Raw genomic sequence first — 25,095 nt, forward strand, 5'->3', positions numbered from 1 at the left:
ATTTGATGAGCAGTCAGCTGCCTGCTGTATTTCTCATATCCATGCAGGGTCATCCTCTGGCTTGTCTACAGCACATTGTCATGTTTAATACCTGCTTCAGCATCCCGCTTTTACTGCCTCCTTGTGAGAAATGTAGCAAATAAGGTAACAACTTTCTTTGTCCTTTACCTGGGTGCATGCAAGTGCGACCAGCAGTCTGAGCAGAGTGCAAACACAACAGAACTGAAGAACTCTATTTTTGTTCTCTCTTTTGTTTTTTTGTTTTTAATGCATAGCAACGAGTGCTGTGTTATGCTTTGTTGTGCAGTGCGTCAGGCCTCTTATCGCAGCCTGCCCCTTTATCTGCATTCATCAGCTCCATTTGGCTACAAATCAGGCAATGCTCACAAGTACAGCAGGCTGCAGCTGTTTGACATACTGTTATGCTGTTACTCATTCTGACTGGCTTCATCAGGACCTATCAAATACATTTGTTGTGGCTGAGGTTCTAAACAATGAAGTAATGCTCAGACTTGGGTTCAGCCACAAAAAGGCACCATTTAAAGAGGTCGCTGCAGTGTGTTTGCCAATCAAACTGCTGTTCTGAAAAGGCAAGTAGCTGCTTCCACAGCGATTTAGGTTGTTAAGTTGAAGTACACCAGTATTCCTAAATACACCTACGTGTCCAGCAACCACTGAAAGCAGGGCAGGCCGTGGGAGGTTTTGGGGCTTCTTAGGTGAGACACTTTATTCTATGGAATGGCTTTGTCTGAAACATCGAGCTGCAGTTCTATGGTGCTGCTTCTCCCCCCATGCGGTCCCCATGTCTCACCTTATTTGCCATTGTGAAATTGCTCTCTATGTTGGCTTGCTCACCGCAGGGTTTTTTTTTATTACTCTGAAGTCGGCGAAATTCCTTTTAGATCCTTTTCAGACCTCCCTTTGTTTCTCTCCCCAGAGGGCAGGTAATGCACTAGAGCCAGCTCAATGTTTAACTAACGTCTCATAGGTGGGAAGAAAGCGAGAAAGAAGGGATGGGATGATACGTCACAGTGGAGGAGGAGGGTCACGGAGAAAAATGAGCTCTCCTCAGCTCCAAGAGTGCAGAGGAACGGGCTGCCAGGGCCTGGGTGCTTCTCAGCTGGACAAGGGTCTGCTTTTTGTGGGCTGTGATGGAGGAGACCACTGGGGTCCTGAAGGAGGGCTTCCTCGTCAAGCGGGTAGGTGCTGTGGCCTCCTTCGTGCTGTTCCTTCCAAAGGGCAAAGCAGCCTCTGAGGGGGGCTGTTGGTGTGGGTCTGAGGGCTCCTGCCAGGCCCTTATGAGGGAGCTGCAGGACCCACAGGCACTGACTGTCCTGTGAGCTGCTTGTGCTAGGTTTGCTCAGAGGGGAGGGAGCTATCGGTGTGCCTCAGTTATCAGAATGATGGGCACACCTCTGCAAAGAGCACACAGAAATATTGCCTGGGAAAGGCTACGTGGCAGCAGGGAAGTGGCCGTGGGAAGGCTGGACAGAGGTGTTGTGCCTTCTTTAGTGGGTGCTGAGCAGGGTCTGCTATTCTGTATGGAAGGATGGGGAACTGATTGTCCTTTTTTAAGAGGATGAGAGCAGTACAAACATAGGAATGCATTAAGTAGCTACTTTCTTCCACATCCCCAAGTTCCAGAGTAAGAGGTGAGAAAACAACTGGACAGTGTGACAGGTTTCAGCCTTTCTCAGCACTTCTCTCCACAGAACTGAGTCAGCCAAAGCAGGGACACGGGGGCCACTGAACTGGGGCGTGAGCAGCCTTCAGAACCAAGGCTCGGTGACTAATATGGTCTTTGCACACACTCCAAGTGCAATTCAAAGGTTTGTTCAAAGCTTTGCCACGCCTTCGGAAATGCTTTTCTGCACTACGTGTCTGCACTTCTGGTGCTAACACGAGGGTAATCCTTGCCAGGAGCTCTGCTGGCAGGACAGATGTTGGCCATGTGCAATTCAAGCTGCTCCCCAGTGCCCCTTCCTTCCATGGAGCAGGAGGAACAGCCCCAGCTCCTGCTCTTGTCTCCAGGCTGTGGCCATGCTCTGTGGCTCTTAGGTGCCTATTGGAATTGGGGTGGGAAACAAAGGCACAGTGACTGTGAGAGGATGCTGAGCTGAAATTACTGGAAGTCTGTGAAGTTGGATAGGAATGAGACCAGGGAGAGGATGAATAAAGGAAACTGAGGGAGGAGGCAACAAAAATAGGAAGAGATTCGGAGAAAAAAGAAAGTGGGGGGGAGGGAGGAGCTGGGGGTGGGATCAGGTAAAGGAATCAGATTTCTTAAGAAGAAAGGAGTAGATGCAAGGAGAAAGTCTCAGTGTGTATTATAAATGGCTGGATTAAATACTGTAATCTTTTGTGCTTATAAAGTAAAATACATGCGAGTCAGGTAAGGTTAAAGAAAAAGAATAATACCACCTCCTGAAGAAGGAAATCTCCAGGAAGGAAAGAGCCCTAACAAAGGGAAGACAGCCAAGGTGATCTGCAGTAGGTGAGAAAGACAGTGAAGAAGGTGAAGGGAAGAACAAAACTAAGCTAGGTAGACTGCATTTAGTATAGACTCAAAGGCATTAGATTTAACGTGCTTTGGAATTTAGACTTGCCACTCCACCTTTACTGGAAATTGCTGAGCTTCTCCTTTACTTGTAGCAAGTTAAAGGGGGTTTGATTCCTGCCACAGCTGGACCTTCCTTCTTCCTTCCTCCTGGCAGTACCCACCTCTCCCATCCCCAGAGCTTCATTTGCCTGCAGACCATGATGCTCCCTCACCCACAGAAAGGCAGCCAGCTCCTGGCTGTGCCTGACCCACAGGGAGACCTGAACCTATAGGTACCCCACCTTGCCCATCGTGCTCTCCCATGCACTAGGGCAAAAGGCAGCTGGGTGCTATTCATGGTGAGGAAAGAGGAAGTGTTTTACTCTCTATAATCTAGAATGCATCTGACACTGAGTCTTTTGACAGTAAAAAGAATAACTCCTTTGCAGGGAACAGTAGCACAGGGAGTGTTTTCAGCCCAGGAGGCTGAGGCAGGCAGCCTCCCAGTAGCAACATGAAGGGATGCAAGGAAAAGGCAAGTCACATTTCTACCCTCACTCTGCGACGTTGTGTTGATGGAGCTGTGTTATTTCATTCCTAAGATGTGTGTTTTAGGGAGAACAGGACTCACAACGTCTTCTCATGATTCTTATCGGTTTGTTGAGGATTTATTGTGGTATTTCACAAAAAAAGAAAGAAAAAAACATTTTCCCTATGCTTGTGTTAATACGTGGATTTCTTCCCCTCTAGGGACATATCGTTCATAACTGGAAAGTAAGATGGTTCGTTCTACTCCAGGATAAGCTGCTGTATTATAAACTTGAAGGAGGCAAGAAGGAATCTTCTCCAAAGGGCAGGATCCTTCTGGATGGCTGCACTATTACTTGTCCTTGTCTGGAATATGAGAACAGACCGGTATGGCTAGAAATATGTATCCCTCCTCAATGATACTCACTTTCTAATTTCTCCCTTATCTTTCCCCTCCTCTTGATTTCTTTGATTGTTGCAACCATATCACTGGGGTATGTAATTCCAGAAGTAGGTGCAGCCAAAAGCAAACAGCCATTTGCAATGTAACCAGGACTAGAAATTAACTCCTTCCTTATGCCTTTGTCATCCGCTCTGCTCAAATCTGGGGCACATTCGTCAAAACAATGTTTCTTACACACACACACTGGAACAAATGCATCAGCCTAAGAGTGTGTGGACAGTGGGCATGAGCAGCTCAATAAAACCTAAGGAGGATGGGGAAAAAATGGCAGCTCATCACCCCAGTAATTGCCCTAAACCCAGCTGTCTCCACTGGTTGTTCCTGGCCATTTCAGATTCCCTTTTCCATTCAGTGGGACTTCACTGCTTTAGAAAGCTTCTAGCAGAAAGGCTGAGGAAGGGAAAGTGCATCCTGTGCTTCTCAGCTCACCCATAGGCGGCTGTGACACAGACCTCCACAGAGTGGGGCCAAAAGGAAATGATTCTGTAAATTGCTCACTGTTTCAGCCTTTCTCATGACAGAATGAGCCTAGAGAGAGCCTGTAGTTGCTCAGAAACCAGAGTTCTGGATGCAAAGGCTCTGTCCTCAGCAGAATGCTGCTATGTACTCTGGTATCTGGGTGATGTGTTCTCTTCCAAGCTTGTGCACCATGCATGCAAGTCATGCTTGTAACTGAAAACTCAGGGATTTGTGGGGCTGGGGGGAGGAGAAAGTAATCTCCCCCCAAAACAGAGCTGTGCCCGGCATCCTTCAGGTCAATAGCTTTTTGCTACTACCCAGCTGGGATGCTGTAACACACCTATTTCTTATATTTGGACCAGTGGCGAAAGAAGCAAAATGCAAGTGAAAAACAAAAGCTAAACATTGTTACTCCTTTGCACTTCTCTCTTCACAGCTGCTTATCAAACTAAAGACAAAAACCAACACAGACTATTTCCTTGAATGTTGCTCTAGAGAAGAGCGAGACTCCTGGGCTTTGGACATCACTGGAGCTATTCATGCTGGTCACCCAGTGCAGGTGCAAGAGCTTCACAGAATGAAGAATTCTTTCAAGCTACTAGAGAACATCAGCCTCCAGTAAGTGTTCATGGTTTCTCCTTCAACTGTTGCTGTACTCTGCAAAGCACCTGAGCCACTGGGTGGGATGGTGAAGGGAAGCTTCTCTCTGCACAGATCTTCTCCTTCATCACCAGGAGCATCTACATTGGCTGCTCCCTCCTGGGAGCTGAGGCATGGGAATGCACTTCTTCCTGACCCTAATTTTTGGATATATGGAGGTTCTGCACAGGCACGTCACTGCTGGCTTGAAGGCTACTCAGCTGCAGAGATATTCAGACTGGGGTGATCCATTATCTTGCAAGCTGTAATGTCACAGAAAGACTGAGAGGTGACTCTGTGCATGCCATGCTGGGAAGCTCTCAGAGCTGGCAACCAGAATCCAGGCTAGGACTTTTAGGGTATACTATATTAAACAGTTTCTATTAGGATATAGAAAAATGGCATTAATTAGATTTGTGTTAAGAAAGTATATGAAATGTGTCTCTAGCTTAATTTGAAGTGCTTTGAAATGAAGGATACATTATAAGGCATCCTGCTTAGTGCTCTGCATTGGGATAATAAAGTTTTGCTGTACCATACTTAGCACTAAGGGTCAGAGAGGTATGTAGGCTGTTTCATAGCTTTGTGCTGGTAATCTTTAGGGCACCCCAGGCACAGACAGAAGCACGTGACAATTTCTGCCCATCTTTCTACTTATGTAGTTTTGTCCTATGTACTCTTCTACAGCCACATCGTGGATAAGATGCGTGACAGCAGTGCTGGAATTAAGCTGACCCTCAACGTGGAGCAAGGCAACAGATACAAGGAGACCTTCACAGGTATGTCTGCTGCCTCGCCTCTGACATGTTGCAGGGACAAGGGAGATACTGCACTGCTTTCTTGATGGGATTAATTATGGCCCAGGAGAAGGTACTGATGCAGCTGAATTGTCCAATGTCCTTTTTTGCTTATTCATTAAATATATGAAAGCACACAGAGGACCCCTCTCTTTTGTCACCCTCCCCCTTCACTGACAGCCTTTGTGACGATCCCGAAGCAAAGGAAGGCTTATAGGGCAGAAGACCATTTGTCTGCCCTTGGAAGAGAGCGTTCCCTTGATCTGAGAGCTGCCTTTCCCCCCGCAGGTTCTGCTCTGGTGGACTGGCTCATCTCCAACAACTTTGCCGTATCACGGTTTGAGGCCGTCACCTTGGCCTCCATGCTGATGGAGGAGAACTTCACCAAGCCCGTGGGTGCACGCAGCACCGGGGCCACGCGCTACAGTGACCTCTCTGAGCAGTTCCTCGATGACTCCACCGCACTGTACATGTTTGTAAGTGATGCAGTTGACAAGCAGCAGCTCTTCTGCCCTTTGTCATGTGCTTGGTTTGGGGCAGTGGTAAAGGGGATGTGTACAAAATGCACCACAGGAAAAATATGCAGGTGTGGAAACAAACAGAAGGAGAAACTTCAGGCTTACGGACATGCAGTACTGGAACTTTTGCTGGAGACAAACAAGTGCAGGGATACAGAGGGATCTACAAAGCAAATAATTAGGTATTAGAAAGGGTGCAGAGCAGAATTTGCTCAGGAAATAGTAGCTAAAAATAGACAAAATGCAGAATCTTATGCTTAAGAATGTATTTAGATGAAAAACAGATGTGAAATCATCTTTTCTGTATTTGCAGGCTGAGACGAGTAAGAAAATGATCAGTTCCAAGGAAGAGCTGCAATTTAACATCTCTGAATTAAGTGGCACAATTGTGAAGCAAGGATTCTTAGTGAAACAGGTAAATACGGGCTTTGGAGATCACTGGGGAGAAAGAAAAAAGACAACTGGTAAAGCTCAGTGGAGAATGAACGTGTTACATGAGCGCGGCTATAGAACTGTGTCCCACAGAGTAGATCTTGCCTGCCATCATGAGGTGAAGAGTATCAGGTCATAAATACATGAACTATGGAACTTACTGCTCTGGCAGGTTTAATTGGATATTCTGTACGTGCTGAGTATATAGGCATAAAACAACAATTAAGAGTCCCACACAAACTCCACCAGAGCTGTTACAGTCGCACCAAGTGAATGCACTGCTCCTCTGGTTTAACCCATCCTGTGGGGATTTTCCAATGATATTCTGGGGACCGTGGATGAATTTCAAAGCTGAGCAATTTGGTTTTTGCATGAAGTGGACATTAACTTATGAGCAGTCACTTAGACACTCACACAGATGCTCTGGTGGGGGTGAGCCCTGTTTTTTTTTCCAGGCATATTTACCTTCCCATGGTAATTGGTTATAGGATCCCACTCTCAGGCCATCTCTTGGTCCTTTCGCTCTTCTTTCTTGGTTCTCAGCACAAGAAAGGAATAAGAAAATGTTAAAGAGGAATATGAATAAGGAATAAGAAGGAGGTTAAGCAGAAAATCCTGGGAGTTATTAGGATGTCAGTATAGTTTTTTTTTTCTCTGTTGGCTGCAAAACATCTGTTTTTCATTTTGCAGGGACACAAGAGGAAAAACTGGAAGGTGAGGAAGTTTGTTCTGAGAGCTGATCCTGCATTCTTACACTACTATGACCCCACCAAGGTATATGTGTGGCAAGTTCATACCCTCAGAAATCCTCTTGCAGATCTAAATATCGTAATGAAAATACAACACAGTTTTGTTGTAAATGTTTCTCTCTCCCAACTCTCCTTCTGGATTCATCTTTGATTTCCTGGGGAGTAAGGCCTCAGTGGTCTTACCTTTGGAGTTGTCCCTGCATGATTCTCTGTCCCTGCATCCCTTGCCTACCTTTTCCCCATTGAGATTCATTTCCCTTACATGTAGGGCAGCAACCTTGGGGTTACTCGTTTGCTGTACACACACAGTCTGTGACAGTGCTCCTGCAGGCATTCTTCCTGGGCTGTAAACTTTCTGGGCTGGCATTCCATCACTTGAGATCAACACTGGGATTTCCTCAGTTCTTTTTACATCCTTGAATAGGGTTCCCTTGATCTCAAAGCATTTACTGGAATTTATGCCACTCAGATTTAAATTTGCTTAAGGACCAAGAAAGTTTGTTATGCTGTCTTCATGGATGTAACCATTGCAGCTAAGTCTCATCTCCTTTGTGTTGTGCTTGTTGTTTTTGTTTGTCTGATTGTTATCAGGAAGAGAACAGACCAGTAGGTGGATTTTCTCTTCGAGGCTGTCTTGTCTCAGCTCTGGAGGACAATGGAGTCCCAGCAGGTAAAGCATGAGCCTCTGCGCTTTGCTACTTGTGTGCTTATATGATTGCACTACAGTCACTGGGGGTGTTTTGTGGTTTGGCTGACTGTGCAAACACAGGCTGGCCTTTCCCCTCCCCTTGCAGGGGAGAGAAAGTAAGCTGTAAGGAATAGCCATACTAATGGGCTGGGCTGTACCCTACCAGAGGGGATGTTGTTTTGGGGGTTTTTGTTTCTGCATATCTTCAGTGTTCCCTTCTTATGGATTTTTCTTAGTCAGGTGATGTATGAGAGAGTCTCAAGAAATGCATTTAAATCAATAAATTAAATGAATTAATTTTCCAGAGTTAACAGCTAAAGAGGAGAGACCTTTTTGGATGTTACTGGACTCAAAATCTTGAGGAAACCCCAGATACTGTCCTTTTTTAATGTCCTCTCTATTTGTATGCACTCTCATTTGGATCTGCTAGAATCCAGATTAAGCAGAGGCAGAACAGCTTTAGCTGTCTTATCTGTAATGAAACTGAGAGATCTAACACCTTAATTCATTAAAATAAAAATCTGCCACAGTAAGAATTTGTACCTGCTGCAAAGCTGTTCTCTGTGTGCTTTCCTCACCTGTCATGTTATTTTTTTTCTCTGTAGGTGTGAAGGGCAATGTGCAAGGCAACCTCTTCAAAATCATCACCAAAAAAGACATTCATTATTACATGCAGGCCAGCTCCAAGGCAGAGCGAACACAATGGATTGAAGCGATCAAACCACTGACATGATTAAGATGGACTCCATGCCAAACAGTGCCACGTTTGTGACCAGGTTTCCTGCTCTCTTTATCTGGGAGTGATGGTTGTTTGTTTTTTTTTTCCCTAGACATTCTATTTTTGTTACGCGTATTGTCATAGCACCCAGCAGTTCCTGTCAGATCAGAATCCCTGGTGGCACACAGATCTGGCAGAACTTACCTTCTAACCAAGAGACAAAGAACAACATGTGGATACAAATAAATGATGCTTTACGAGGAAACAGTAAGACAGACTCGTTCAAGGTGGAAGAAAAAGCATCTTTTGTACAAGTATTCAGTCTACATCTGGCAGATCCAGACTGTGTTTTATTCTAAAGCAGAAATGTCTTGCTCCTTTCTCCTTCAAAAAGGGGCGTGTGAACTTAACTAGTTCAGACGGACTGAATCAAGATGCTTGAACTGAGTCACAGTCATGAAAGGCCCTGGTGTCTGAGGCTGCCTTTCTTGATGCACTGTGATAAAACCTTGCTGAAGCTTAGCTCTGGTATCATTAAACATACATCACAAAAAAAAAGTTCAGTGCATTTGATTCTCTTGTGCTCTTTAGATATGATGCTTCTCAGAGATCAGTTGGAAAATAATGGTTTCAACTTAGAGTACTATGGAAACTGAGAAATTGTCCACAGTGTCAGAGTAGGACTGAACACATGAGATGATCAAAACATCCAACCAAACTGCTGATATGCTATTTTTTATCAGACTCCTGTTATCTGAGTAGCTGTATCTGACAGATTCTGCAGAGTCACAAAAACACTGTAAAGACAGAATGCTATTTATCATTCCTGAAGGCACAAAGGAATTGGGTAGTCCTCTATCCACAGAACCATCCCTTTTGTATTTATATATTTATTATAACAGCCACATATTTGAGACTCTTTTCCAAATCTACAGCAATGAAATAACAGCACAGCATATGCATGCATTCAAATATTTACAAAAGCTGGTAAAGAAGTTTGCTAGCAAAGGCAGTTTTAATCACATGCAAAAATGGATGATGCAGTTTCAGACACAGATACAATTTCATAGGACTGGTCCAGTGAAGACTGTGAAATCCTCAACTGCTCAAACCCTTCAGCTCCTGAGAACTCTACCTGCAACAGATAGGGATGGCAGTAAGGCATCTACTACTCTATATGGTGAAATACATGTAGCTTTGTGCTGATTGATAGGAGATTCCTGGACAAGCAGTTCCTTCCTGATAACATGAGCCTTGTTGGGGCTCTCCAGACTCTCTTATTCACTTCCAAAGATATTTCCCACTTCTCCTTTCTAAGTCCCACTGCCTGCACACCACTCAATTGTAGTTACAGGGTAACAGTTACCACAAAGGACTGAGCTCCATTAGATGGCATGCCTGAGGGGTTAGGGAACCATGAAGTATCATATGAGATACCACCTAGCATCAAAAGACTTCTAATCTGGGGGACCAAGACAGTATCTACATATAGGTCCTCTGACTTAGCTGGACCAGCCATATCTCTGCAATTGTGGAACACAGATAAGAGGAAAAAAAAAAAGAAGTGTATTTCATCAGCAAATGAAAAAAGACAGTTCCCATTCTCCAAAATCAAGGAGGAGAAAAAGATAAAACATTTCTCAGACAGAAGAAAGTGCATTTGTCTCTGTCCCTTAGTAATATTGTGAACTCCTTTTTTTTCAAGCCACTTTGGTAAGCTTGACATCGCCCGTGATCTGCAAAGCTTTCACCAGGTTCAGAGGCTGAATGCGGTGAGTGAAGTCACAGATCTGCCGCCCGTCAAGCAAGACCTTTATTTGCTGATGTTCACATAAGAGCTCCATCTGCAATGGAAAAGGACAGGTGAGGGTGTTAGAGGACAGCAGCTGAACTGATTTCAACAGTGTGAACTTAGAACCCCTGCGTAATAGGGACGGTGAAGCACAAGGTCTACCAGTTCCTCTGAGATGCCTCTAATAAATAACCTACTCTATGCTGAAGTAAAACTGTAAAACTCTTTATAAAAAGCTCTATCATTAAAACTAGAGAAATAAATGAATCTCTCCTTCAAGGCTTGAACTGTTTCTCTGTGCCATATGAGAATATGCCAGTGTTGTTAACCCAGCAATTTCAGTAGTTAGTCATACACACAGCTCACATCCCTTCTCCCTTCCACCCTATTTATAGTAGTCCCACAGTTACCTTAAATGTGTCCCCTGCTATAAATGGGAAGTAGGGTATAGTCTTCTCTTCCATCCCCCACTTCCCATCAATTCGTGCATTTCGTGTGATGGACTTCTCACTGAAGTTAACTGTGAATATCATCCCAACATCTTTGTTTGCATCCACTGGATCACAGAGCAGAGTCACTGAAAAGCTGAAAAACAATTAAATGACAATGTAAAAGGGAGTGAGGAGCATAGCAGACATCTACAAAGACTAGAGAGAGCTGTTTATTCCTTGAAACACAGGACTCCTAAAGAAACTGCTGGCAGGCTTAGAAGCTGCAGATCAGGCTGAGATTAGGCCATGCTTTCTTTCTCTTCCAGTTTCTAGGAGGACACTAATAAGTTCTCATTTTGTCTTCTGTTTCTTGTGAGTGAAGTCAAACAAGTATTGGTGAGTGACTGAATTCCAACGTTTCACCAATAGAAGTGCTGGAGTTGATTGCCAAATACAAAAAAAAAGTAATGATAGCACAGTTGTCATCTAGATTAAACAAAGCAATGGACATTCACTTCCTGTGCCAAAACTGCTATTTTTCAAGTGGTTTTGATTCCAGCCACCAGCAGACAACCTACAGGTTTTGAGTTGAACCATTTGTTCATCCCTTCTAGTTCATCCCTTTTAGTTCATGTTAGATACAGGCAAGGAGTAGAAAATGGTGGTGGAGCAGTCAGAAAGTTCTAACAGTAAATTTTCGCTCCACATTCTCATCTCAGCTTATCAAATCAGAGCCGTGAGCTGTTCTTTCTTCTTCTAGAGGTGTCTTTGGTTCTCATGCTGTTTATCTTGCCTCCAGCTGCTGCTCTGTACAGTTCTTCTTGTATTCCCACAAGTATATGACGTGGATGACCTCCCCATCAGCCTCTTTACCTACCTCTTGGGGTTGGAAGGTACCATCCCTATGATGGTGATTCTCATGGCAGGTCTCAGACCACCTTTAATTTCACCAACATACTGCTCCACCTACAGGGAAGAGAGAAAACGAGCTGCAGTAGGTCACCTCAGATGACTTCATTGTATTTTTGTATGTAAAAGAGAATTTGGGTGGATCTGCACTTCCCCCATTCACTCTAGTTGCAAACTCTCCTGGAAGAACAGAGCTGCATGTACTTGTTCCAAGTAATTCTCTGTCTGCTTCAAGGGTCAGTGGAGAACCTAATAGGGGCAATGGCTGGCAAGGAAAAATAAGAGATAACTTGGAAAATAAAGTAATGAGGACATTTGGAGTATTATGCTGTAGCACGTAATCACTCCATGTGCATCGCAGATGGAGAGAAGCTGCTGTGAAACACTAAGTGTTATGAGCAGTTTGCATAACACTGATAATTTTCCAAGCCAATGCACAACAGACACTCTTACAGATAACAACGTGCCTTATTCTTCCAGTGGTCCAAAGAAAAACTTCATTTTCTTCTAGAAGACTCACACAATATTTGTATGATTTAGTAGTTTGGCTATTAGAACCACTATATTTGCATGGAAACCCATGGGCTTCCATTCAAGTGTACATTGCTATGGGTATTTCATACATGTTTTCAAATTCAGATGGTTGGAAAATAAGTCCAATGTTAGAATTTTAAATTATTGAATGCTAACTTACTTAATGGGAACACAAACTCAAGACGATAGAAAGCATTTCACCTATACTCCATTTCCTAATTCCAGTATACTAGCTATACCTTTTGCTAAGATGACCTTAAGCAATTCTTTTTCCCTTCTTGATATTTACATCCAGCCAACATTTACTACATTCCAGACTCACTAATAACCCCCTAGCTCAGGAGCACAGCTGTCCACATGTGGTCACTCAGCCAAAGCTGAGTTAGCAGTATGGGTGAGAAATACTGAAAATGCCATACAGCCAGCAGCTGTACAAGCTCCTGCACCACCTTGCAGGGTGTGCAGGTGAGTCCCATTGTGTGCACAGGGACATGGCCCCCTTCCCCTATTTCCATTCAGGAGCCCTGGGGACCCCTTCGCTCACTTACTTTGGGACACCTCTCCTTCTCTGTCATCCCTGCTGCGCCACACACACTGCTGTTCCCGGGGGAGCTTTTCTCGTGTGATGACAAAAACAAACAAAAAGCCAAGAATAAAGGGAGGCTGTCGGGAGAGGGGGCGAGTTATCTCTGCCAGGCAGTATCTGGACAACACCCAGCCAAGCAGCTGAGTCACAGCCCACACGCCTGGGCGCAGCACAGCCAAGGAGTCAGCAGCAGCATGGAGCACCCTGACACCCACCTGGAGGGTCAGGCATATCTTGACTGTCAGCCTATACGTACTGCAGAAGTACATATTGGTTTGGGTGTGTATGTGCAAGACACTGCATTTGTTCATACAAATATATGAGGGCTGCTCTGAAATTGCCTCCAGTTTTGTGATGTTGGCCCATGATGTCAGAGGAGGATGTTGGTGGTAGGACAGTAGAGGCCACAACTTCCCACCCATATTCTGCTACATTTTATCACCATGTGACAGAAGGCAGCAGAGGGGCAGTCTGTCAAAATGGCTTCTGGCATGGATGTGAGTATGAACAAAAGGTGTAGCACTGAATCCCTCCATGCAGAAAAAATGGCACCCATTGGCATTCATTAGCACTTGCTGAACATTTATGGAGTCCAAACAGTGGGTTGTGAGCACAGCAAGGTGGTGGGTGGTGCATTTCAGCAGTGGTGACAGCGATGTGAAAGACAAGCCATGTTCCAGATGGCCATGCAGATTTTGACAGGGGCAGCATGCCGGCTCTTGTTCAGCACTGGTGAACATGCACAGCAAACGGTGGCGGCTGTGTTGAAAAATAGTGTTTTGTAGCTGAGAATTCACTCTATCAAATGGTGTTATTGTGCTTCAGACCCACTGGAGTTTCCATGGAAATAAACAGGAGGCATTACTTTTGGAGTGACCTACACAGCACACATACAAACTGTGTATTATAAAATACATTTTCTTCCACTCCAGCCCTCTCTCAAAGGAGAATACGTGTGTTCTGTATCCACACACACATGTACGAATGGACCCCTCAGTGCACGCCTTTCTCACACCCTGTAAGGACAAATATATTTACTCCTTTGCATAAGGACATCAAAACACGTAGTTATTTGTACCCATGTATGCTTACACATACATTTTCTCCTCTCTGTACTCATAAATACACTCAACCACAGTCGGACCTGTGGCTGTGTGGGAAGGGCCCGGGGCGTGGTGCCGGTGAGGGCGGTGCTAAGCGCTGCCCGGAGCCCTGAGGCGCCGCCCGGCTCCCGAAGAAAGATGGCGGCTTGTTTACCTTCCGCCCCGGCCCGGCCAATGGGCGCCCGCCTCCCCGTGCCCGCCCGGCGGCGTGCTCAGCTGAGGCGCCTCCCAAGATGGCGGCGGCGGTAGCGGTGGTTCGGTAGAGCCGGTGCCGCCGCAGTGCCCGCTCTGTCAGGTAACGTTAACGGGGGGATCGCCCTGGGCAGTCCGCGCTGAGGAGGTGGAGGGCGGTGGGAGCCGTGGTGGGAGGCCCCCGAGGGCTGATGTTGGCAGAGACATAGGGGGCCTCCCTGTCGCTCTCCTCCCGGCATCGCTCTCCGTGTTCCCTGCCCAGGTGCGAGGCCGCGCTGGGAGGATGTTTCCCTTCGGCAAGGAAGAAGCGGCCTCTCTGGAGCGGCTCTTCGGGTTCTTCTGTGAGTGCGTGCGGAGCGGGCACTGGGAGCTGGCGCAGGCCTGTGTGCCCCAGCTGGGCCGGTGGAGGGGAGACGGCCCCGGGAAGGTGGAGGCCATCCTCGAGGCGCTGGTGGCCTGTCCACAGGCGGTCCGGTAAGTAGGGGATGTTGTGTGCGCTGTGTCACAGAATCACAGAATGAGCCGGGTTGGAAGGGACCTCAAGGATCATGTAGTTCCAACCCCCTGCCTGGCAGGGCCACCAAACATACACCTTTACTAGATCAGGTTGCCCAGAGCCATGTCCAACCTGGTCTTGAACACCTCCAAGGACGGGGCATCCACAACCTCCCTGGGCAGCCTGTTCCAGGGCCTAACCACTCTCCTAGTGAAGAACTTCCCCCTAACATCCAACCTAAATCTTCCCTCTTTTAACTTAAAACCATTCCCCCTAGTCCTGCTATTGTCAGCCCTTTCGAAGAGTTTACTCCCCTCCTGGGAGTAAGTTCCCTTCAGGTATTGAAAGGCTGCAATGAGGATTGTCCGATGGCGTGATGGCTGCACGAGGCCGCTGGGATGTGGGGTGTAGTGCAGGTTTATGTGCTGAGATGTCTCGGATGTGTCCAGGGGTTTTGTTCGAACGAACGGTGCCTTTTTAGCACTTGAGGGTGTGCTGCTATCCGTGGGAGGGTTAAAGCTTATTGCTGCTCCTGCTCAACTACTATGTGGTCATGCTTCATGTCAAGGTTTGTGCAATGGTAAAGGTTATGGGAAAGGCTGCTACGCTGTCTTTTTTTCCTTCTGTTTTCTTTACTTAGTTCCTTTGACTAAGTAAAAGTCAAGACTAAGTGCTGACTTGGAATACCAACCTTGAAGTGTCTGTATAAGTACTGGAGCTTGTGAAAAGCTGATGGAAGTGAGAAGGTTTTTTGTTTAATCAGTGTAGCAGGTTAATTTTATTTTGGACAGAGAGCTCTGCTTCTGCTGCTGTGATGTAAGAGTTTGCTTCGTTTGGGGGGATGGAATTAGACGGGACAGGAAATAGCAGTTTGGCAAGCAGTCAGATTTCAGAGAAATCTGCTGAAGCACTGAAAGTGGGTTCTGCAGCCTGAACTTTAGACCAGAAATGCATTTCGATGTTTTGAAGGAGAGAACTATGGCAACAGTATTGGTTTCTCACAGATCCAAAAGCAGTTGTTTGCACAGCAGAAATAATTGAGCAAATGTGTAAGTAATGTTAATGTTCTGTCTTCTCTGTATTCTTTTCCTGCCAGACTTTTCAAAAGTTTAGTTGTTATAATGCATGAAGAAATAAAAAAAAATAGAAGTAACTCTAACTGTTTTCCATGATCTAAGAAAAGGGCATGGCATTGTGTAATCTGACATATACATGTTTATTGCTTTTACAGGTGTGGACAGAACTGCAGCCCGTGGAGAACTTCATGGCTTTGGCTTCTTGTGCTGGAAAAATGGCTTGCAAGGGATCAGGTACAGTAATTAGTTCTAGATGTCTTCCAAGTGTGAAATGCCATCCTTGTTACTTGTTTGTATCAGTAGGTTTTCCTGATGTTCATGGAATCAAGCTTTCAAGGTAGCTGGTCTATTGGTTTTGCTCTTATCAAAATTCTCAAGAAACGAGTGTTAATCTTTGAAAGTGACTTTTCTCTTTTGCACATAGGAGAATAAAATGTTGGGGGTTTTTTTGGTTGTTTCCTTGGTAATAGAAATTGGTTTTTGTCACTGTGTATTTCTATAACCGGAAAGGCTTCAGTTTATCAAGTTCTGCACTTGTGTAGCACCTTTTTTACCTAATTGAAGAAATAGCTCAGTCATCAGACAATTCTTAATGAGCTTTTGATGCCATGGGGGTTTAACATGTGCTTCCTGTATCACTCTTTTCAGAATGACAGATGTGACTTGCTTTGTGAGTGAAAGAGAAACTTGTTTCTTTCCTTATTTGTCTTTGTTTTAATTTGTATGCTGGGTAGTGTGGTCATGTATGTCTGTTCAGTGGTGTGTGAGTTTGGTTTTTTGTTGCTTTTCTTTCATCCTAATCTCGCTTATTCTTGTCACTGCTAAAAGCTTTGCACTTTCTTCAACATTTTAATGAAAGATGCCTTAAGTTGATGGTATTGTAATTCCTGGAGAAGTGATATTTATCTCCTGTTCCAGTGGAATCCACTGGTGCAGCAGCAGATTCTAGATGGAGAATGGCCTTCAACTGAGAGTTAAGTATGTTCAGAGAGACATTTGTCTGCCTTAAAAAGTTAATGGAACAGCTAGGACTCAGTTATGATAGTACAGATAAATAAAGCTTATGTTGGTTAATATCTTCCCCATTCTCTTCTGTTGTTTCAGAAAACTGTACCTATTATTCTTCGGAGAGAAACAGAATTTTTATTGTTCTTGGAAGAATTGCAGAAAGATGTCTCTGAAGAAGTCCTAAAGGTGAGCTGCTTAGCATGGCTAACGATTTCTTGTTAGTTATGCTGAATGTGTAGCAGTTTTGTGTATATTTCCATCTAACCTCCAAGGTCATAATAGATCGCACCCTTGTCTGCATTGTTGCACAGAAATATGAGATAAATCAATTTCATAATTTCTTTCAGAGGCTTAATAATTGGTAGTTATATTCTGATCCAACAAATTAAAAAAACATGGGCATTGTGGACTTACAGTATTCACATTTTGCAAAGAGGTAGAAGAGCAGTATGCATCTGCCATCCCATAGGAGCTGCTCGTGTGAACAATGAGTGGTGTAAACATACTTATCAGCATATGACCCATGTAGTGTAGTTGTATGTTATAGGTTTCATTACATTTTGTTATGTATTCAAGCATATCCACTCTTCTAGGGAGAGTACTGGGTGATGTAGACCTCAATTAGTGGATTACCTAGTTAATTGGATGTTTCTGAATTGATTTATCTTCTTGCTTTCAAGTTTATCCTATTTATATTTTTAAAAAAAAGAAGTCATATTATTAATGGAGTCCAGAAGGTGTAATCTTCTATTCTTTCCCTGTCAGGAGTTGTTTGAAGTGTATGTGTGCACCCAGAACAGACATGCTGCAGACACGAAAAGAAGAGATGGCTGTTCTCAGAGATTCAGTTTGGATGTTGTTTCTGCTCTCCGAAAGCTTTTGTTACGAGCTCCACAGAGGGCACAGGTCCTGCTGGAGTTCTTCCAGGAGGAACAGGGGATGCACAGCCCTTCAATCCAGCAGTACTGCTCTCTGCAAAACATCTTTGTTGAATTTCTTCGTGACTCCTTGAAATCTCTGCAGAGGCTTCAGTGCGGTTCTGAGATTTCAGAGCTAGATCAAAGAGAACTAGTAGATATAATTTATTCTGTTCTCAGTGTGGTGACTTTTGAGGTGGAACACCAAGCTGATGAATTGCAACATCTGTTCAGGGAGCTCTTGGATGTATGCTGGGCTGAGGGAAGCCCACTGAGGGAGGAGAAGCTACTAGGCTGTATGCTGAGGAAGCGGAGCCGTGGCCTGTTAAACCTATATAGCAGTGTTCTCATAGATAAAACAAGAGAAAAATTTCTGGTATCAAAATCAGTAGGAAAAGGTTTGTTTTTCTTCTTTCTTTTTTGTGATTTCTTGTTTAACAATCTCATTTAGGCATTAAGCAGTCAAGGAATCAGGCAGTGCCCTTGCTGAGATGCCTTGACTTCCAAGCCACGAAGTCCTGTGAAAGATGATGCTAAAGTGACTTAAAGCAAGGATCTGACATAGGAATACTGGGTCTCTTCCTACATTTCTGCGATCTGTATGGCCATTCTAGCTGAACATTTCCTTTACCACCCCCACTTCCTTGGTTTTCTCATGATCCAGTATCAATATCTGAGCATCTTAACTGTTAACATATAACTGGTTAGCATTCAAGAAAATGTCGAGGGTTCATCAGTTGAAATTAACAGCAATTGTGCTTCTTTTAAAGATACTGCTCTGTACTGGAAAGTAATCCTGTGATGTTTTTTAGGTTCATCTGAACAACTGGATGCAGAGCGAACCATGATGAATTTGTTCTCAGATCACAAAGAGGCTTCTTCATGGAAGACAGCATATTTCTACTGCTTGAGCAGTAGCAAGCACTTTCTGGAACAGATTCTGGTATGGCCAATAAAACATTTAGAGAGAACCCCAGTGGCAGCTAAAGTCAGACCTTGTATCTGGTGTTGCACAGAAGAGTTTTTATTCTAGTAGCGTTTATTAGGATTCACAGCTTATCATCAGTCACCTCTTTGTTCTTATAACTCCCCTACTTCTAGCTGTATGATGAACTGAAAGCATTCAGTGAGATTTTTGGAAAAGCAAATCTGCATGCAGACCAAATCTTAGATCTTCAGAATTTAAGCAGTCCTGTCTTACTTGCATGTTTGTTTGTTGTTTTACTCTGTGGCCTGGGTCTGGTTGCTTAGCTTTTCTGATGCTGATAGTTGGGACAGTGAAACTCAGGAGCTGGCAAGGTAAAACTTGGTGAGTGTAAAGTTCTATCAAAAGATACTCTAAGTTTTGTTTGAGCATGTTTACATTGAAGGAATAGCATCCAAGTAGGTGGTAACTGTTCAAATGTGGATTTACGTTATTCGTGTTGAATGTAGTTGTATTTCTAGATAACCTGCTCATTCAAGTTTCTTACATAATGCTCTTAACAGAGACATGATCCATAGAAAGGAGGCATTTGAAATGGTGTTTTCTTTCTTCCAGTTTTATGGAAATGTAACTTGATGGCTTGTGAAATAAAACTTAGGAAAGTTTCAGATGCAGAGCTTCTCTGTTTTAGTGAAGCTAATGTTGAAATGGCTTTGTACTTATATAACCCATTAAGTATTATGAGTCTTTGTGTCTTGGAAGGATAACTGCTCCTTCCTTTTGTTTTTTAGGTGACAGCATTAACTTTGCTGAAGAGAGAAGACTTCTCTGGCCTGAGCAGCTTATTGAGGAGAGAATTCAACCCCCTCAGCCGCCTCTTGGTATTGCTAGGATGGACTCACTGTCAAAGCTTGGAATCAGCAAAAACATTGCTATGGACTCTTCACAAAACTCAGGTGGTCAACAGAAAGCAAGGGACAGTGTCCCAGACTGAATCCAGTGAATCCAGTTTGTATGCTTAAGTTGTTAGTTGAGTTTCTGTGTTTGTTTTAAAGTTTCCTGTGGTTTGCAAGAGAAATTGACAACCTCAAATTATGAGAATCTGAATTGCAGATTTTCTTTAAATAAAGTAAAATAAAGAGATTCTAGTGAGTATTTTAATCTTTCTCAAAAGGGAACTTAAGAGAAATTGAGATGCTACAGTTGTGTGTAGGCGATGGAGTTGGATGCTTTTCTTGTTACTCCTCAGCTGTGATGGGTGTGTGATTGTGCAGGTGATTATAAAAGTTTCTCTTATGCAAGCAGTTCAGCCCTTTGCTGTTAATATAAGAGAAAGACGGGCAGTAACAGTTGTTGACTGGTTTTGAGAGGAGCCAGGGGATATTTGATAGCCCTTTTTTGCTGCCTTTGTGATAAAACTGGCAGTTTTCTGCACTTGAAAGTTACCACTGGGTAGAAGTCTTATGAACCCCTGTATGTGACAGGAGCTTGTTTCTGTTGTTTGAATAGAGGATTTGTTGTAACTGGTTTCTTTTGTTTGTCTTTCCATTTAGGATCTGTGCAATGATTCAGTGCTAAAAGATTTCTGTGATGGGCTCTGGGCTCAAGTGGAAGTCCTTGAATGGTGCATACAGCAAAACAGGTAAAGTAGAAGAACTTCTTCCACACTGTCTTGCTAAAGCTGCCTGCCTGTTAGTCACTTTTGTGTATACAAGTAGAAATTGCACTTTCTTCTGTGAATCCTGGCTACCCATCTCCTAGTATCTGCATAAGCCAAGTTCTTGAAAATGCTTGGTGGGCATTACTTATGTTATTTGTTTACCTTCTTCACTGCTGTAATTTGGATGATTCAAAATTAGAGGGGAAGTATATCTTGAAAAATGATTGAAGGAAAGACCTAAATCTGTGTGTCACCTCTTTTATTTATTCTCTCTTGCAGTATTACTATTCCAAGAAAGGTTCTGTTGCAACACTTGCACAGTCTAGATTGCCACACTGCGATATACTCTCTTCACCATCTCACTAATCTTCTGGCTCTAAATGAAGAGGATGTTATTGAGCTGCTTCAAAAAGTTCCTGCTAGAGACCAGCAGTTGCAGGGTAAGCGAGTAGAATAATGAGAACTCAGGAAAACCCCTAGTCCGCCAAGTATTTCTGCCAGGAAGAATCTGTTCTTGTTCTGATCATGTGGAAATTAGTGTAGAGTCCTTTATGAGACTAAACTGTCTCCCAGGAAGGAGGTGTGAGATCTCTTTAATCTCTCAGGAACACACCTTTGGAAGAGCCTTTTCAAGGTAATAGGGTTTTGCACATGCTCAGAAATGTACGTGCACTTCCTACTTGTTTCAGAAAAATCACAGTCTTCTTTTATTACTTAAAACTGACTTAATTCTAAAAACAATTTTTTACTTGCTGTTGCTTACATGTTCTATAACAAACATGGCTTGAACAGTGTGTTTTCAATTTTGGCAATCTCTGCACTTCAATCTAAAACCAAAGGACAAAACCAAATGAAGTTGGCAGTGTGTCATGCTGCAATGTCTTCACTTGTCAGAGATATGGAATATTGTTCTCTTTTTTTCTTTCTTTTTTTTTTTTTTTCTTCCATTTTCAATTACATCTGAACAAATTTACTTAGATCTTAAGATTTACGTATTTGCCTTCAGGCTGTCTTTATGTACCTCTTTTCTCTCATTTTCCCATGTCCCAGTTTGGTGCCTAGAATTATCTGATACTGCTGGTCATGTCAGTTCACTTAGAAGTGGCTGTCCTTACACATTTGCCTGTATGCAGTTATGTCCAGTTTTGGCCACTGATAGTTTAATACTGTTTTCTTACAGGGCCTCTTAATAATGGTACAGAATCTCAGTCTTTGCAAGTATACCAGAAACAAAGAAGTTGCAGCATTTTGTGCCTTGTTCCTTCTGTGGGGGAAATTCATAAATGTTCAGTTTCAACTCCAGTAACATGGAGAGCTCTCAGTGATGGAGCTTTGATGATTGCTATCCAGCATCATATTATTAAGATGTCACTTTCCAATCCTGTATTTACTGACCTTGTTAACATTACCGTGACAGATATCCTGAATAAGTCTTAAACAAACAAACAAAAAACCCCAAGAAAACAAAACCTTCATGATTGAAACCCCTATATAGACTTCTAGAGTTCTTGCTTTTTGTAAATAGTTGTTTTGGTCAGTGTCAATGATAGGTTGTTAATCACATGTAATGCTTCAGTTATTTTCTGCTTGACTTCTGTTATTTATCCTTCAAAGACAAGAAGGGGAAATCCTGTCAGATCTGGTAGCTGCATGACAGTAGCAAATGAACTCTAGCTGTAGTTTTTCTTGTTTCAGATCCCCTTAATTTGCGGAACTAGTTAATGTAGGCAAAATTTCACTATTCCAAAGTAACAGTATAATTTACATAATTGCATAATCACAGTTTAATTGAAACTCCTTTAAAATATGTTTTGAACTTTTAAGGGAGGATTGGAGTAATGAAGTTTTAATTTCTGATTTTAGAGTGTTAACAGGCATTTTTCTCTCCTCATGCTTCTCTCTTCCCTTCTTCCTCCTTTTTCTGGCACATCTGTCAGCTGCTGTAGTGAAACTGAAGTAGCAATAGCGATTGACACTTGGAAGGTACCCTTCAGATCAGTGCATTACTAATTTCTTTGTCATCAGTTTCAGTAACAAAAAAATTCCCTGTGTGTGAAAGTATTCGCCAGTAAGATATTAATGTTTCTAGGGTAGGACGGTCAGGCACTTGTAGTTATAGGTTGAAGACATGACCAGCTATTGTGGATAGAATCAAAAGATGGACTTCATTTATTAGTACACGTATGTAGAAGTGGTAGTTCTCTAATCTCACAAGTCATAGCCAGTCTACACTGTCTTCTACAGTTGTTGTCTCTCTACTTATAAACCTGTAAAGTATTGGAACAGTGTGCTGTAAATGCAAAAGTTCAGCTTAACCACTTTTCTCTAGTGAGACTTTTCATGAGAAGGTTGTGATCTTTCTTGCTGTAGCCATATCCTGTAGCACAGACTTGCAGAAGTAACAGTGAGGTAGAGCAAAGTTGGGAAGGAGGTGACACTGGAGGAGAAAGATCGAGAAAGTATATAAGGGGACTGCAGAAGATGATTCACTTTTTTTTAATTCTATTTATTTTTTTCTTTTAAAAACCTGCTACCCTCTCACCAACCTTGTTTTCCCCCACAGCAGCACCACTCCCTAATGCTCTCAGCCAGCAACGCAGTCTGGTGCTCTTTAGAGCATTTTGTGCCATGAAGTATGCTATCTACGCTCTCTGTGTGAATTCCCATAAGCATTCCAGGTGCAGAGATTGCATACGCAGCCTTCTTTGTGATATCCCTGAGGACACAGCTTCTGGAGAATCAGCAGGTGACTGACTTGCTTTCTCAGTTTCAGTAGCTTATACTTTTGCATTTGCTGAGCTCTGAATTATCATGTAAGTGTACATACATTGTGTATTCAGTGGGCTATGGATGTTTTACAAACAAGTATGTTGGCATTTCTGAGAGCTCTTGTTACCTTTAGTAATGATGGATATGGATATATTGGATACATGGGTCTATCTTTACACTGTCTGTAATCTGAGTTTGCACCTCACTGCCTGGGATGATGATTGATGCTGCTTAGAGCAAAGAGAAAAATCATTGTTTAAAAAGGTGAACATGTATGTACTTGATGTGTGAAGAAATTATCATCCCTGACCTACTGGGACAGTTGTCTTCCTGGGGATTTCCTTAGAGGGCAGACATGGGAGGAAAGAACTCCTGGAAAACATTGTGAGTGTTCTTTATTTTTGTTCTTCTATGTACAGATTGCTCGCCAGTCTTTTCTCAGTACCTTGTTAAGTGCCACCAGTTCTTAAGGAGCATTCCTGTCCCGCTGCGCCTGGAAGTTCTGGAGAACATTTTCTCCTTGCTATTTGTTTCCTACAGTGACCTCCACAGTGACAATCTTCTACCTGAGGACTATGCAGAGGATGATGATCTTGACAAAAAGAGTTCTGCTGTGAGTGCAGAAGGCAGTGCCAGTCGGCGGTCTTCTGCATCAGAAAGTCCACAGCACCTAGTTAAGTCTGAAAAGAAATTAGAGAGGTATCTGTTAACTGCTCGGACAGACCACTTGGACACTCAGAATCTTCCTGACCTGGAGCAATGTGGCAAAAGCTGTGGATCCCCTAGGCTGAGCTATCCAGATTTGAAACACCTCACCAGCAGTGTCAGTGGATTTTTAGTGGATGACGTGGCTATGGATGCCTTCCTCACATTGCTCCTCAACCATCTGGAAGAAATTCAGAGTGCTCTCCCATGGGACTCCAGTAATGTTCTTCGTGAAGAGCTGGAGCTTGTTGAGTGCTTGAACCTTTCTGCAAGCAGAGATGGCTTTGGAAGTCGTGTGTTACAGTTCTCCAAATACCTTTCTGAAGCTCACTGGCGATATAAGGTGGTGATGAGCAACAGAAATGCAGGTAGGCTTTGTATGTGTACTTTCTGGTATATGAACACTGTTCTGTTACAGCTCTTCAGGCAGTGCACTCGAGACTAAGTTCCCTGAGTGTCTTGGTGAAGGAGAGTGCATTTTGGCAGGTATTAGGAGAGTGACCTAGTTAGAGATCGCCTGGTTCCTGCACCATTCTCTTGAGAAAATTATTTGTTTTAATCAGAGAGTTCAGGTTTACATTTTTCCCCTCCCCCCAATCCGCTCCCATTATTGTCAGATTTTTGCCTGTATCAGAGTGTTGCTTATTGCATATCTTAGACTGTGCAGAGTCTGGGTAGTATGGACCTCAAGTGCTCCAAGCACAGGAGTGTTGCTGTTAGAGGGGAAGGGCAGTTATAGTTTTAAAGATCTCTTAGAAGTGCACAGGCACAAGTCTGGCACTGATCTCAGCTGTGTAAGATTCTGTTCTGTAATCACAGCTGTTTGATTGCAATTAGACCACCTCAGCCTTATTGATAACAGTTGCTACACAACAGTGCTACTGAAACAGGGCTTCTGGTGTCTGCTTGCTTTTATTGCATTCTTAGGGAAGGATATCCTCTTAGTGTTTCCAGATTGGAATTTAAGATGCATAATACACAGTTGTTTGTTTGTTTGTTTGTTTTTCTGCAGAGATGAAAGCTGTGAAGGGCATCCCAGTGTGTTTGTTATTCTACTGCTTTTCTTTTCTGTGAGCAGCTTTCGCTGGAACAACTGTGTTCAAATCTTAATAGCAAAGCTAACTATCTCTTTTGCTATTTTAATTCTTAATCTTTTTGCCTTTGTTTCTAGCTGCTTATGTTCTTGGACAATGCCTATTTTGTCTGTATGGTTCCTCAAGGTGGACAATCACTGTGTTAGTGGGCTGTCTGGCTATTTGGTGATGATTTAAATGTCTCTTTTTACAGAACAGCAGCCTGCAGTTTCTCGGAGATGCAGCTCTTTAGTTAGGTGTTCCAGCTTTAGGAAACGAGGTAGATCTCAAAGATACAGAACAGGTGAGTTGAAAAAATGACTTGGAGAGGGCATCTCTGAAACTGTGTGTGTGCACTGAGCTCACATCTGAATGCAATTAGATTTAAT

General features: G+C 43.4%; 3 protein-coding genes across 6 annotated transcripts in view; 2 read left to right on the top strand and 1 right to left on the bottom strand.

The window, feature by feature from the left end:
• The first annotated feature begins 989 nt into the window (after positions 1-989).
• Positions 990-10,601, top strand: PLEK2 (pleckstrin 2). Its single transcript, XM_015864759.2, has 10 exons — positions 990-1,199; positions 3,290-3,454; positions 4,426-4,607; positions 5,316-5,407; positions 5,714-5,901; positions 6,257-6,358; positions 7,066-7,149; positions 7,716-7,794; positions 8,418-8,588; positions 10,236-10,601. The coding sequence occupies exons 1-9, from the start codon at positions 1,152-1,154 to the stop codon at positions 8,543-8,545; spliced, it is 1,068 nt and encodes a 355-aa protein (XP_015720245.1). The 5' UTR covers positions 990-1,151; the 3' UTR covers positions 8,546-8,588; positions 10,236-10,601.
• On the bottom strand, positions 9,329-13,997 carry LOC107314928 (galectin-related protein A-like). 2 transcript variants are annotated; one of them, XM_032445193.1, is made up of 4 exons: positions 13,881-13,997; positions 11,631-11,719; positions 10,733-10,907; positions 9,329-10,374 (listed from the first exon to the last, which is right to left on the bottom strand). In XM_032445193.1, exons 2-4 carry the CDS (start codon positions 11,672-11,674, stop codon positions 10,231-10,233), a joined length of 363 nt encoding a protein of 120 aa, XP_032301084.1. In that variant the 5' UTR covers positions 11,675-11,719; positions 13,881-13,997; the 3' UTR covers positions 9,329-10,230. The 2 variants fall into 2 exon arrangements, with proteins under 2 accessions (XP_032301084.1, XP_015720249.1); XM_015864763.2 differs by lacking the exon at positions 13,881-13,997 and adding an exon at positions 12,745-13,071.
• An 87-nt stretch (positions 13,998-14,084) lies between these two features.
• ZFYVE26 (zinc finger FYVE-type containing 26) overlaps positions 14,085-25,095 on the top strand; it is a 40,756-nt gene continuing 29,745 nt past the window's right edge. Inside the window, exons 1-12 of one of the 3 annotated variants that reach the window (XM_015864764.2) lie at positions 14,085-14,180; positions 14,340-14,551; positions 15,805-15,883; positions 16,754-16,843; positions 17,423-17,972; positions 18,387-18,517; positions 19,291-19,455; positions 20,053-20,141; positions 20,439-20,599; positions 22,723-22,905; positions 23,348-24,001; positions 24,921-25,010. In XM_015864764.2, coding sequence (XP_015720250.1) covers positions 14,361-14,551; positions 15,805-15,883; positions 16,754-16,843; positions 17,423-17,972; positions 18,387-18,517; positions 19,291-19,455; positions 20,053-20,141; positions 20,439-20,599; positions 22,723-22,905; positions 23,348-24,001; positions 24,921-25,010 — 2,383 coding nt within the window. In that variant the 5' untranslated portion in view covers positions 14,085-14,180; positions 14,340-14,360. The remainder of the gene's footprint in view (positions 14,181-14,339; positions 14,552-15,804; positions 15,884-16,753; positions 16,844-17,422; positions 17,973-18,386; positions 18,518-19,290; positions 19,456-20,052; positions 20,142-20,438; positions 20,600-22,722; positions 22,906-23,347; positions 24,002-24,920; positions 25,011-25,095) is intronic. The other 2 variants (XM_015864767.2, XM_015864766.2) reach the window with 2 other exon arrangements.

This window comes from Coturnix japonica, chromosome 5, assembly GCF_001577835.2.
Source record: "Coturnix japonica isolate 7356 chromosome 5, Coturnix japonica 2.1, whole genome shotgun sequence".
NCBI classification, from domain to species: domain Eukaryota; kingdom Metazoa; phylum Chordata; class Aves; order Galliformes; family Phasianidae; genus Coturnix; species Coturnix japonica.

Coding starts and splice junctions, on each gene's coding strand:
- PLEK2 (XM_015864759.2), top strand. CDS start 1,152: ATGGAGGAGACCACTGGGGTCCTGAAGGAGGGCTTCCTCGTCAAGCGG. Junction 6,359..7,065: donor AAGGATTCTTAGTGAAACAG/GTAAATACGGGC, acceptor TTCATTTTGCAG/GGACACAAGAGGAAAAACTG. Junction 7,150..7,715: donor ACTACTATGACCCCACCAAG/GTATATGTGTGG, acceptor GATTGTTATCAG/GAAGAGAACAGACCAGTAGG.
- LOC107314928 (XM_015864763.2), bottom strand. CDS start 12,771: ATGACAGAGAAGGAGAGGTGTCCCAAA. Junction 11,720..12,744: donor AGAAGGAGAGGTGTCCCAAA/GTAAGTGAGCGA, acceptor TCTTCCCTGTAG/GTGGAGCAGTATGTTGGTGA. Junction 10,375..10,732: donor TAGCAGGGGACACATTTAAG/GTAACTGTGGGA, acceptor TTTCCATTGCAG/ATGGAGCTCTTATGTGAACA.